The 13,575-nt window shown below is 38.3% G+C and overlaps 1 protein-coding gene across 2 annotated transcripts in view; it reads left to right on the top strand.

The window, feature by feature from the left end:
* Window positions 1–13,575, top strand: part of LOC143109816 (uncharacterized) — a 47,420-nt gene that overhangs the window by 15,556 nt on the left and 18,289 nt on the right. For both annotated transcript variants that reach the window (XM_076272613.1, XM_076272614.1), the window contains 21 exons: window positions 1,579–1,679; window positions 2,465–2,560; window positions 3,360–3,385; window positions 3,497–3,518; window positions 3,636–3,663; window positions 3,869–3,944; window positions 4,064–4,222; window positions 4,332–4,543; window positions 5,610–5,710; window positions 6,906–7,018; window positions 7,227–7,403; window positions 7,953–7,984; window positions 8,229–8,317; window positions 8,708–8,724; window positions 8,848–8,869; window positions 8,986–9,013; window positions 9,270–9,345; window positions 11,112–11,270; window positions 11,460–11,671; window positions 12,249–12,349; window positions 13,368–13,517. In XM_076272613.1, the coding sequence (XP_076128728.1) occupies window positions 1,579–1,679; window positions 2,465–2,560; window positions 3,360–3,385; window positions 3,497–3,518; window positions 3,636–3,663; window positions 3,869–3,944; window positions 4,064–4,222; window positions 4,332–4,543; window positions 5,610–5,710; window positions 6,906–7,018; window positions 7,227–7,403; window positions 7,953–7,984; window positions 8,229–8,317; window positions 8,708–8,724; window positions 8,848–8,869; window positions 8,986–9,013; window positions 9,270–9,345; window positions 11,112–11,270; window positions 11,460–11,671; window positions 12,249–12,349; window positions 13,368–13,517 (1,997 nt within the window). The remainder of the gene's footprint in view (window positions 1–1,578; window positions 1,680–2,464; window positions 2,561–3,359; window positions 3,386–3,496; window positions 3,519–3,635; window positions 3,664–3,868; window positions 3,945–4,063; window positions 4,223–4,331; window positions 4,544–5,609; window positions 5,711–6,905; window positions 7,019–7,226; window positions 7,404–7,952; window positions 7,985–8,228; window positions 8,318–8,707; window positions 8,725–8,847; window positions 8,870–8,985; window positions 9,014–9,269; window positions 9,346–11,111; window positions 11,271–11,459; window positions 11,672–12,248; window positions 12,350–13,367; window positions 13,518–13,575) is intronic.

Here is a 13,575-nt window from a genome sequence, read left to right as displayed (position 1 = left end):
TCTGTTCCTAGAGGGTTTCTGATTGAAACATTCAAAACTAGCGCAGATACTTTGAAATGAAATAAATCAGACTTTACAGTAATGTTCTTCAAAACTTTAAAACCTTTTAGTTAGTCTGGAAAATCAAAACTCTCTCACAAAATGAATAGTCTGGTGACTCATGATTGAGATTTCTCTCAAACACTTGCACCACGACGGGTGCTAACTTTGAAATCATTGGTCCAGCCTAATCAATCACATTGATCACCCTTACAAAAATTAAATGTTTGCGGCAGATTTGCAGGGAAACAAATTAATTCACTAGAAAATATCGCAAAAAGTTTGCCAGTGTTAGCCAATAGATGCAAACCTCCAGCAAAGTTCTGGCAACAATGAGAAGTTTGCCACTAGTGGCAAATGTCTTCGCCAGTGATTTGCCATCACACTTAGCCAATAATGGCAAACTTCCAGTGAACTTCTGGTGACAAACATAATTTGACATTGCTGCAAATTTGCTTCAACATTACCAAAATTTAACCGCAACTGTTTGCCAGAAACCTAATTTGCATGTGCAAATTTGCGGCAACTTCGCCAGAAACCTGAAATTTCTGTAAGGGCAGATATTCCTAACATTACTTTCTACTTCGCCTAAACTTTAAACTTCACAAACTGATAACAAACAACATTTTCTGTCAAGAAACAATGAATGTGGGCCTACCTTTGTTGTAAATACATACATTTCTTTATTTTTCCAAGTTTTGATGATTGTAGGCATTGTTCACTACTGCTCTTTCGGTTTCAAATCTATAGCGTCATCCTATCCAACCATCTCGTTGCTATGGAAGCGTACAGTATTAGGGCCACATGAAGAGAAAATATTTTTGAAAATTCTGAGATAAAAGTCAAAATTTTCTAAATAAAATTCAACATTTTTGAGAAATTCTGACTTTAATCTCAGAAATAATTTCTGTCTTTGTTACTCGAAAATTCTGACTTTTATCTTTTTTTTTTGCTTTTATCTTGAAAATTGTGACTGTTTTTCTCGGAAATTCTGACTTTAATCACAGAAATTATTTCTGACTTTGTTTCTCGAAAATGTTGACTATGATTCTCGAAAATTTTGACTTTTATCTCAAATATTTTGACTTTTTTCTTGGAATTTTCAAAAATATTTTCTCTTCATGTGGCCCTAATATGCTTCCATACAGACTAGTATCTAACTGAAAGGAGATCTGCGTGGCCAGGCTATCTCCAAGTAGTAAATAGTTCAATTTTGTTTTCTGTACCACCGGAAATGCCTTAGGAACACACATGTTGTTTATGTAGTTGAAAGGGTCTATAACTTTCTAGTTGTATGAAAGTTATTGTTATGTAATACTTTTATAATAAAATATGACATGATTTCATAAGGAATTGTGGTAAGGCACAAAAGGATATGATGGAATACCATGTGATATGATTCAGTATGATGCCATTCTAAAGATGCAACGTGATGTCATACAATATGACATGAAGTGATAAGATTAGATATGATTCTAATATTATTATTATATGATTATTATATTTTCCTCTCCTAAAATGTTCCTCTGACTCTTCCAGTTTGGGTGAGCTGAGTCATCCGTCTGATCACATGAGAGAAAACCACTCTGAGAATGTACTGAAATTCTTCATCCAGCCTTTCCTGTCCAGAAACCCATCATGTAAGAGTTAAGCCATGACTTCTTAAAGGTGGAGGGGAGGGAGTAGCGAGCTAGCTCTCTGTTTTGTTTGAACATCAACAGAAGTGACACTACCCAACATCGCTAAGAGCGCCTTTAAGAAAATATTGTGTTTGTGTACTTTTTGTGATGAGAGCCTCTTTTATACTGTTGTATTGCAGTCTACATTTACAGTTGAATGTCATTATAGTTCGAACTGTTTATAAAGTATCTATAATGTGCTCCTCTGATGAGTATCTGTTATGTCGGCCATCCATCAACATTCCTTGTTGGTGGAACGATACACCATGCTCTTTATTCCAGCAATAGTTTTGGACACTTTAAAAAATGTCAAATACTTCTCTGTTTACTTTGTTTCTAACAAATTTTAAAGCACTAGTGGTTTGTATAGGTTTATGGTTAAGGTTTATGTTATTGATCTGTTTATTCTATTTAGTCTATTAATAATTGTTCTTGTTTAGCCCATATGGCTTTGCTGTAAACCGTCAATTTTATTGTTAGGCCTAATGTCAGGTTTATTGATGTCATTGTAAGTTGCTTTGGACATAAGTGTCTGCTAAGAACTATGCTTATAAACAAAATGTATTATATCATCTAAAATAATAACAACTAAACAAACTGACAATGTTTTCAATAACAACTGAAATATTTCTTAATTCTCATGATGCTGTTTTGTCATGAATGTTTATTGCATAATTAGACACAACGAATATCCCCTAATCACATTATTTTGAATTCTGTTTTTCCTTCTGTCATAATCATGCTAGGTTCAACAACCACCCATTCACCATTGTCAACAATGACTCCAACAACACCATCACCAACAAAATCAACACTACCAGCAATACCACCAACACTCATAGGTACAGAAAATGTTGCCTGTGCCACAGAGCAAGACTGCCTATCACAGCTGAAACAGAGCAGAATTTTGACAGTTGTTTGGACTGACTCTCAGATAGCCCACTGACAGTTAGTTTACGAACATGCCCCAGGCTGCCAAATACCAATAATACTGAGAAAAGTCTGAAGAAAAAAATAAAAAGGTGGCACGGGAGGCAGGGCGAGACGTTGATAACACGCTGAGCCGTGCTCACCAGCATGAAGCTGAAAGCACATAGGGGACATGTTCGGTCAATGTAGGCATGCAACACTCTCACTGGAGAGTTTGTATAACCATACCTCCTGCTGGGAGATGACCTTTGACCTTTGAATCACCTATAGCAAACTGCATGTAAGCAGTGTTGACTGAAAGGACAATTAGGTCACTCACAGAACAGGCAAAAGCGCCAATTTTAGGGACAGCATCTCAAACTCAATATCGCCTAGGTGGCAGGTGCCAAAACAGTTCCGAGGCCTTCCTCAACTCTCTTAGAATGTCAGACCAGAAATGTGGCCAAAGAATGACACCCAGATTGCCCATGCCTTCCGCCAGCCCTGCCCATTGGTTAACATTGTGTGATCTCGACGGAAAGAGAAACTTCAGTACACACCAAACATAATCCCATAAACGATGATAACTGTTTTTATAACTGATTATTGCTATTATTCCTATTTTCAGAGGTGATTTATTTAGACCTAAGCACACAAACAAATCAATACAAAACCTATTTATTTAGATATTTTAATGGTCACATTGTCATGTTTATGTTTTCCTTTTTTCAGAGTCCCCAGTTTCTCTTCCAGTTCAGGTGAGAATTACCTGTTATTTGTGTTCAACACATAGCCTATTTGCAATGTTACTTTCACGTGTTCACATGTACAGCATTTTTCACTTGACTGTGTAATCTTTTCATGTTTAGTGTCCAACAACACAAGTCAATGGTATGTTTCTTGTACAAAAGAATAAGACATGATTTTGAGAATTTTAGTTATCTCCAGTGCCATATCAGTAACTTAGTAAGTTTCTCTACTTAATGTCTCTTTCTTTGTCTGCCATAGCGAGCAGAATTTGTGAAGGTGTTAATAGGTAAGTAATGTGGCCTAACAAGTGCGGAAATGAAAGCACTGACAGAATGGAAATTTTGTGCAAATTGGGGACAAATGTCATTATGATGGAAAACTTAAATTCTGAAGTGTAGCATTTCATATTTTAGAGAGAAGGGTGATAATGCATGACATACAGTATTCATTTGTAATTTGCAATGTTTTAATCATTTTTATAATCTTTACAGCACTGCCCTGCAATTGTATTTGGCAAATGGACAGGTCCCTTGTAACTTCACTCTGGAGCATTATGCCTGTGCAGAGGTACAGGCACATTCAGATGAATTCAATAAAATATTAGGTTTTTAGGAAAATGCTTTGAAAGTGAAACATTGTTTGATTTGTTTTTGTGGAATACTGTTTATGTTTCTGCAAACACACAGCTCTCAGGATTCTTTGCAGAGCAACTGGCCCAACTTCTGTTGTGTGATCTGTCCAGCAACATGAGCCACTCCAGGGAGATCTGGAAGCTCCTCTTCACCAAGACCTCGGTTGGCTATGGATATCTCAGTAGCCTCTACTACTACATAGTCCCCAGCTTGGTATTGTGGGCATTTAATAATTGTTTTGATCCTGCCACACTTCAGGTTATATTTATGATTTGCTCAAGATCACTGTGATAGTTTCTCTTTTAATTTCCACTCCTTACAGCCTCTGATAGTCATGAGTCCATCTGTGACTCCTATCCTGGACGTCCTTGGGGAGCTCTATTTGAACTTGATCAGTGACCTGCAATGGAAAGACATCAGTTTAATATCCATTATATTTGGTGAAAGCCTGCGTCCATTTTTACCTTCAGCCTCTGCAAGCCTTCTGCAGTGTGTCAGCAGCAAGAACCTTACGTGTGAATCTTACCAGCACATGTATGTGATGAATTGATACACATGATACACGCGACAACTCGGCATGACACATTGTGATGCACTGCCTGTGTAGTATTCATTTATTCCGATATTATGTATCACTGAAATTAGGGCCTTGGTACGAAATTACAGCTGTGGGGATGTCCTTTACCAACTCCACTCCCACTCGTGTCATATTGCTTAGTATAACAGATATGATATGATGTATGACATGATATGAACAGATATTGCACATTATTATACATCCTAAAACTGACAATTCCGGTCCTTGAATGTATGATTGGCTGAATCATGTTTGATGCCGTTGTAAAATGCAGCATAAACATACACCTTGACCGCATTTCGTTCTATATTACTACGCTACCATAACTTGATACAAAAATTAAAGTAGCTGCGTCTCGACGTTGCTTGGCAACCATTCAGATAGAGGAAATATATTTCTTGGCGGAAGAATGATTATCTAGGAATAACTCGTTCTATTTCTAGTTGCTGTGCCTTTACTTTATGAAACTTTGCCAGGTATTTATAGTAACTGTTTTAGAAAAGCAATAAGCCACTCAAGTCTGTAGGTTACACTGATTCTCCGCTAGCGCGTTGTGCCTAACAACGCCCCTTAGCTGTTGTAGAATCAGTGTAACCTACGGCCTCTCAGGACTTATTGCTTAAGTATATTGCAAAGCATTACAATCGTACAATACATGATATGACATGACATGATTCACATAGATGTGATACAGTGCAATGCAATATGGTCCAATATGATACAGTGACACCATAGAATAGCAATAAAATATAAAATGATGCAATGTCACTTCTAATGCAGTACAATATGATGTGGTGTAATGCAATATCACATATGGCATATTATGCGGAATGTATGTCGTTCTCTCCTGAAATACATGTTGTTGTGGCCTTGAGTGATTACAATACAATAACATATGATATGATATGCAATATGGTTCATTATGATTTCTTATGATATATTATAATATGGTATATGCGATTGTGTTATTGTGTTATATATTAATGTGTTATTATCACTAATTTAATGTTCTGTCTTCCCCAGTTTGAGTGAGCTGAGTTATGAGTTTGATCAGCTGGGAGAACACCAGGCAGAGAGGGTCCTGAGATTCTTCATCATGCCTTTCCTGTTCAGAAACTCAACAGGTGGGAGACTGGATTTCCTTTTTGAGGACATTATTTCCGTAAAAAGTGGCGTGTTTGTTTTTCAGTAAGAAGGTTTTAAAGGAGAATTACGGCAATTTTTCACATAGATCTATCTTTCTTGAGGTCACCAAGTACTATTGGTATGAAAAAACCCTGAAAACAATCGGTTCTACCTAGCTCGAGTTGCTGCAGCCTGCAGCAACAGTGCTACACTCTGGGGGCATGAGCATGGGGGCTCATTAACAACACAAGACTTTTCTATTGTTCAAGCTTGCTGCGTTATACTTTATATTTTCTGAGTGTCTATTTACACCCATGGTACAAATAGCCTTGTCCACACAGCTGATCTATTCACACCCTGTGACATAACAACAAAAAGAAGTTGCTCACGTGCACAAAAAACATGGCGGACATTCATTTGTTGTGGAAGTAGATAGTGCAGTGGTCAAAGACATGGTTTAGTACGTGGGAGACTGGGGTTGGATTTCTGCGTGATGTGTTTTGGCAGAGTGAGTGCGCACGTGTACCAACGCTTGAACAAGAAATCGGTTCTCAAACGGAAGTTTTGATTGCAACAATTAGCTAGTTCACGCACCAGGGTGTAAATAGCATTCATTACTATATACACCAGGGTACAAATAGCATCCACTTCTAACTATACATTGATGCAAACAGCATAGCCTACCTTATTCAGAGTGTCTATTACACAGCTGAGCTATTCACACCTTGTGACATAACAACAAAAACATTTTGCTCATTTTTTTTTATTACATTGTATGATCAATATGCCAGAGTAAATGGACAGAGGTGCAAATAGCATACACTGATATTTGTACCAGACAGGGTATTAATAGAACACATTGCTGTGTGCACCGGGGTACGGATATCATACATTGATATTTGTACCAGACGGGGTATTAATAGAACACATTGCTGTGTGCGCCGGGGTACGAATAGAATTCACTTCTAATTGCACCAGCGTACGAATAGCATACCAGGGGTACAAATAGCCTTACCCATATATTTTTCATACTATATGATGTGTCATTCACAACGCAAGTATTCTCATTACTGATTTTAAAGGTAAAGTTTTTGAAAAATGGTATAGGGATATACATTCAGTTGTATATGAGCAGATGAACAATACATTCTATTCTAATACATAATCAAAAATATATTTGTGTTTTATTCTCAGACTCTGGATGTATCTCTAACAACAGCACGGCTTGGCTAATTGACAACTTTGGTCCATTCACTGTCCTTATCCAACTCAAAAGTCTATTTGATCTCAATAAGCACTTTGATCCAGTATGCACACATTCTTTTCCCAATCAATCTCTTGTCAATACATAAATAAATAAATCACTAATCATTCATTGTGTCTCATTATCATTGCTAAATTGTGTGTCCCTCTCCTTCTACCCCTACCCCCCTTCTCTTCCTTCATTGTTCTCTCCGTCCTTCCCTCTCTCTCGGTCTCCTCTCGCATTCTTTCTTTGTCTCTCTCTCTCTGCAGCTGGCAGTGTTGGATCTTCTCAGTCCTAAGCAGAAAGCTGAATTAATGGTTCTGCCCCTCCCTCATCCCCAAGGGAAAGGTGAAGTTGTCACCAGAGTGTTGGATCACCTTCTGAAGTCACCAGTGGAGAGAAATCTTCCAGAAGTTCTAAATCAGACCGTCTTGCTGGCAAAACAGGTGAAACATCGCAGTTACTAAAGCCCAATTTATGGTTCTGTGTAGAGTTGATGCCGTTGCCACGCAGAGCCTGTGAGTCACCCCCTACATGCCCTACAGCATCACCACACAACTCCTCAAAATTCTAACTTCATGTTGAGGCGACGCTGGTTGCAAGGACTGTCTCTGGCCAGCTCCTATGGAGTTTGTGCCTCTTTTATGAGCGAGCAGTAAAACAATTTGAGCGCAGTTTTAAGCAAGCACACAAATTATATTTTAAGGAAAAATGAAACTCGAGCATAAAGAACTTGTAGTTGAGCAAACAGATATCTATTCTGTGCTCCATAAGCTCGCCCTGTGTGTTGATAGCCGGTATGCTTCAGCAGCCTGCTGTTGATTATAGCAATAACTTGGTTACAATGACAGGGTTATCCTATTGTACAGTCTTGGACTATCTTGATTTCTGAAACATTACCTCTGTTCACTCAAATTAGATTGTTATTCAAATGTATTATGTTGACCTGACTCGTAAAGATCTTCCCTAATATCATGAACCTCTCCTGCCCATAGAATGAAGCACCTTGTGAGTTTTTTCAAGCAATGTAAGTCAACTCAACTTCCTATAGTAACACAGATATGCATTTAAACACTGAGGGCATTTTAAAGGCAATTCCTGCAATGACTCATGTGATTATAAACTTGGAACATTTTGGATACTAATGCCTATAATCCCAAATGTGACTTCTTACAGCATACATATTTCCCCCCACATCCTCACATTAAAATATTGTCACTTGACTTTTGTTTGTTTATTTTTGTTTTGTTTTATTTTTGACATGTCCCAAGGCTGGATGGATCTCTTACTTCAGCACCAGGAACTCAGGAATCCATCATCAGAGGAGCTATGGAACAACTGCTCCTCCTCAGTCCAAATGGTAAACACACACACACACACACACACACACACACACACACACACACACACACACACACACACACACACACACACACACACACACACTTGAGTTCTTTAATTTGAATCTATCAATCACATATCTTATAGAAATACAGCTTTGACAATCATGGGTACAGAAAACATTGCAAGACTGCCTATCACAGCTGACACAGAGCAGAATTTTGCCAACTGTTTGGATTGTCTCTCGGATAGCCCTGCCAGTTGTAGCCCACTGACAGCTAGTTTAAGAACATGCCCCAGGCTGCCAAATACCAATAATACTGAGAAAAATCTGAAAGGAAAAATAAAAAAGGTGAATTTTAGCTGTTCACAAACTCATTTTTGTCTTTCTTTTTTTCTACCTGTACAGATTGCCTAGTGTCTAAGGTGAGTTTACTTTTTAATAAGATAATTACACTTCATGCATAGTCAGTTTATGTAACTTTTATGTTCGTGTGCATGATTTAATATATTGTACATCATTTACATTTCGTTTCATTTCTTGTTTAGTGTCTTAGAACACCAATCAATGGTAAGTGTAACCAAACTAATAGTTGGTTTAAGGTTATTCAACTTGCTTGAGCAATGAATCGTTATCACCTGCTTAAATCTTCCATTTCTTAACCTAACTTTCTTTTTCTTCTGTAGAGAGCCAAATATGTGATGGAGTAAACAGGTAGAGACCAGAAGGCCAACTCAGATTAAATAAAAAAGAAGGTCTGACAAAACTAAAACGTTAGAGGGCTTTTCAGTAGGCAGACACTATAATGATTGAAAATAGTACTGTAGTTCTAAATTCTGAAATGCCATGTTTTGGTGTGTGTGTTTGTGTGTGTGTGTGTTGGGCACGCAAACCTCAGTTTAAGTCATTCAATCTGACCTCTGCCATGTCTGCTACACCCCTGAGCATGATCTTGTTTTCATCTCAACAGCACTGCCCTGCAGTCAAATCTGGTGGCTGGACTGGGCCTCTGCAACATCAATCTGGAGCATTATGCCTGTGCACAAGTGAGATAAATTAAAGTTTCCAGAGTAACTTTGATGCAAATAAACTAGTCACATACATACATGCACATGGAGTATCTGGGTACTCCTCATAACAATGTTAGGCCTACTAGGTAACAGGCAGAGACGTACAAACAGACATCATTATGGAGGTTGTTACATTTGTTACTTATCAACACTTAGGAAGTCCATGCTTTCAAATGGGGCTTGAGTCCGCCATATTGTGATGATGTGATGCTGAGTTGCAGCATCACATCCCATTGGATGTTTGAAATCCATTGTCCAAATTTGGAGTGAGTGCACACGTCAACATTGTAGCAATGTAGTTTTTAAAGTCTAATAACACCATTTATACTATCTGTGTGTTCATTTTGAGTTGAGGCCAGTGGGTGTAAGAATTGGTTATGCTCAGTGTTGGGAGGGTTACTTTCAAAACGTATTCCGTTACAGAATACAGAATACATGCCCAAAAATGTAATTTGTAACGTATTCCGTTACGTTACTCAATCTGAGTAACGTATTCTGAATACTTAGATTACTTCCGCATTGAATTGCATTTTATAAGTGTAGGAATGCGGCCATCAAATCCTGCTTAGGCCTACTAAACAGGCCTATTCTGGTGTGTTCGTCTGTTCCAAATGGCTGAAGTGTTAGGCCCACATAGCTACCTGATACAACTTTAAAATAGCAAGGTGACCACTAAAACTACAGCAGGCGACTAGGCTAATTAAAACAAACAAAATAAATAGGCTACTTTAAGGGCGTAGCCAGAAATTATAATTAAGATGTGCCGGTGGCATCAACCCAGTACAAGTGAGGGGCGCATATGACAGGTGGAACGCAAATGACCTGTAAATGTAAACACTATAGGCTACTGTATATCAGGGCTCTCAAAATGAACGTGATCGCGTAATGACAATCAAAAACCGCACGTTAATATGCTAGGCTTACTCGCAAGAATAATTCTTCAGAGGCTGCACCATATAATTCTTTTTAAAACGTAAATGTAGATCTAATTAGAAAAAAAATAATCCATAAATCTATTTTAAGTTAGAATAAAAAACTTACAATGCAGTTCCTATTTTAGAGATTGGTTTTATTGTAGGCCTAGGTCTAAATCAACACGTGAACTAGGCTTTGTTTATTGATTAGCAAACTGTGTAACCGATTGGCCGAAGTAGCTTGAGCTGTTAATACTTGGGAAAATATCCTTTGAACAGACATCAGGAACCACGATCAGTGAGGAACAGGAGTTACCTCCACTTACTTTAGGCTACTCCTAATTTGCTGTGCAAACAGTCATTTCAGGGTCTCCGATGACGCGTCCATAATGCGTGCTGACTGCGTTTTGATGCTAGTGCAAGACGGCGGGGCTTGGATTTAAACATGTAAACAATTTCATCATAGATTGCTTTCAGGAGCTTCTGGGAAATGGAGTTGCCTTAATTTATTTAGAGAGTGAATAAACTTATGAAACAGAGAAGTATCGTCGTGTAATCCATTGATTTCAACAATGTAACTGTATTCTAAATACCAACTATTTAACTTGTAACTGTATCGGAATACAGTTACTCATAATTTGTATTCTGAATACGTAACGCCGGTACATGTATTCCGTTACTCCCCAACAGTGGTTATGCTTGGTTTTAGGCCTCAACTAATTTTAGTGTTGTGGGATCATTAAAGCAGTCTACATTTATTCAGTTCAGCAGTATCTTGGGAAAATGCTTTGAAAGTAAAAAGTTGTTTATGCTTCTGCAAACACACAGCTTACAGGATTCACCGAAATACACCTGGCCCAGCTCCTGGTGTGCGAACTGTCCAGCAACATCACTTACTCCAGGGAGACCTGGAAGTTGCTCCTCACCAAGACCATTGCCATTCTGGATGGAGCTCTCATCCTCTTCTCCAACATAGTCTCCAGCTCGGTATTGTGGGCATTTAATAGTTATTTTGATACTGCCACACTTTAGGTTATATTTATAATAGTAAGAATAAATGTAAGATTACTGTGATACCTGCTTTGTTAAAGTTCTTTGAGTTCAGATTGCATCTACTGATGTATTCAATGTAAACAGGCTCATTTTGTAATTCAAATTCGTTTCCACTCCTAACAGTCTCTGACAGTCATGGGTTCATCTGTAACTCATGTCCTGGATGTGCTTGGGGAGCTCCGTTTGGACTCGATCAGTGACCTACAGTGGAAAGACATCAGTTTCATCTCCTTACTGTTTGGTGAAAGCCTGCGTCCATTTTTACCGTCAGCCTCTGCAGGCCTTCTACTGTGTGTCAGCAGCAAGAACCTCTCGTGTGAAACTTACCAGCACATGTATGTGTAGTATTAATATAGACAAGATAACATGAAATGTTCAAATACCATTTGGTTATGACAAGCCACAAAAGGAATTGTAATTGTATAGACCCTTTCAATCTGTTCCTAGAGGGTTTCCAGTTAAAACATTCAAAACTAGCGCAGATACTTTGAAATGTAAATGATTCAGACTTTAAAATAATCCTCTACAAAATGTCAACTTAATATTTTATTTTTTTGTCTCCAAGTAGCAAATAGCTTATTGTTGTTTTCTGTGCCACCGGATATGCTTTAGTAACGCACATGTTTGTTTATGCAGTTGAAAGGGTCTGTTTAACTGTCTAGTTGTATAAGAGTTATTGTTATGAAATAATTTTAGAAAAAAATAGGAAATGATTTTACAGTGAATAGAGGTAAGGCACAAAAGGATATGATGCAATACCATATGATACAATTGAGTGTGATGCCATGCAAAAAGATGCAACGTGATATCATACAATATGACAAGAATTGATGAGATTAGATATGATTCTAATATTATTATAATATGATTATTATATTTCCATTTCCTAAAATGTTCCTCTGACTCTTCCAGTTTGGGTGAGCTGAGTCATCCGTCTGATTACATGAGAGAAAACCACTCTGAGAATGTACTGAAATTCTTCATCCAGCCTTTCCTGTCCAGAAACCCATCATGTAAGTGTTAAGCTCAAAATAGCCTTATACAGTACTTCAGTAGTGGTTTGGAGAGAACCATACAGACAAATTGAAGTATTTTAAACTTTGAAAGTGTACAGAGATGTTACAATAAGGACTGTTAATGAAGTCAGTATAATTACCTTCCTTCATGTTCTGGTAGCTTCAAATCAGTGGGCACCTTCGACTTCTTGCAGCGGTCCGCATATATATCTGAACGGGATGCAGGTATACAGCACAAACTTCCATCACGTTCAGCCAGATCTGCGCATTTTTGCAACACTGCAAGAAGTCAAACGTGCTCACTGATTTGAAGCTACCATATTGAATGGTTTGAATATTGCAATTTATTTTGATGTGGCTCTATGCTAACCTGACCCTAGCCAGATGAATTTCGCTCCGCCTAGCTCCACTCATCCATCTGGAACCGATCCATTGAAGTGTTGCTTCAGAAGGCTGGGCCTAATCAAAAAATGCTTGCATATGATTGAATAAGCCACTTGTCCGTCATCTATTGACGTGCTACTTCAACCACTCACATCGAAGCCAACCCGTGACGCTGATAACAGTCTCACAGTCGCTTCTACGCTATGCCACATCTATGAAACTCCCGCCCTGCGTCCTGATTGGCTGTACCATAAAATCAGTTGCAGAAATCACTGTAAATGGAAGAGGTCCCAGATGGATGCCCAGATGGAAGCTAGGCGGAGCTAAGCGGAACGAAATTCATCTGGCTAGGGTCAGGTTAGCTCTATGCCTGTTGCTAATGCAAATAATGTTCTAGCTCAAAACCCCTGCGATTAAGGTTTACTCCCAAACTAAAGTTTGACTCAACTCATTATTAATCATAGAGCCCTTTCACAATGCCAAAATAGACCCCTGGGTAGTGTTTACCGCAAACCAATCCTTTAAGCAATATGGCTCAAGGGAGAGTTAGGTCGTTAAAGGATATACCTACAGCACAAAGTCAATTAAAGACACTGCATTTAATTGCATTTTGCATTACTATCCCTTACAGGTCCTACAGAAGTGTACACATATGAGATTGATCTTGTGATGAGAACAGTAGATGCTGACCAACTAAAGATGGAGTTGTCTGAATTTGACCTTCCTCTCCCACTCGCAACAACTGAACAAATTGATATCACTAACATCAATGTCACAACAGGTGAGAATAACATCAGATTGATGTTATGTGGTGTTTGGTTCTTTCAATCAGCTTTACG

Source organism: Alosa pseudoharengus, unplaced genomic scaffold (assembly GCF_046254945.1).
Source record: "Alosa pseudoharengus isolate Yale_2024_CS ecotype anadromous, Long Island Sound unplaced genomic scaffold, YU_APseudo_1.1 YU_APseudo_1.1_scf_7, whole genome shotgun sequence".
Lineage (NCBI taxonomy): Eukaryota > Metazoa > Chordata > Actinopteri > Clupeiformes > Clupeidae > Alosa > Alosa pseudoharengus.
The sequence above is the reverse complement of the archived record's forward strand: the minus strand, read 5'-3'. Positions and strand labels throughout refer to the sequence as shown.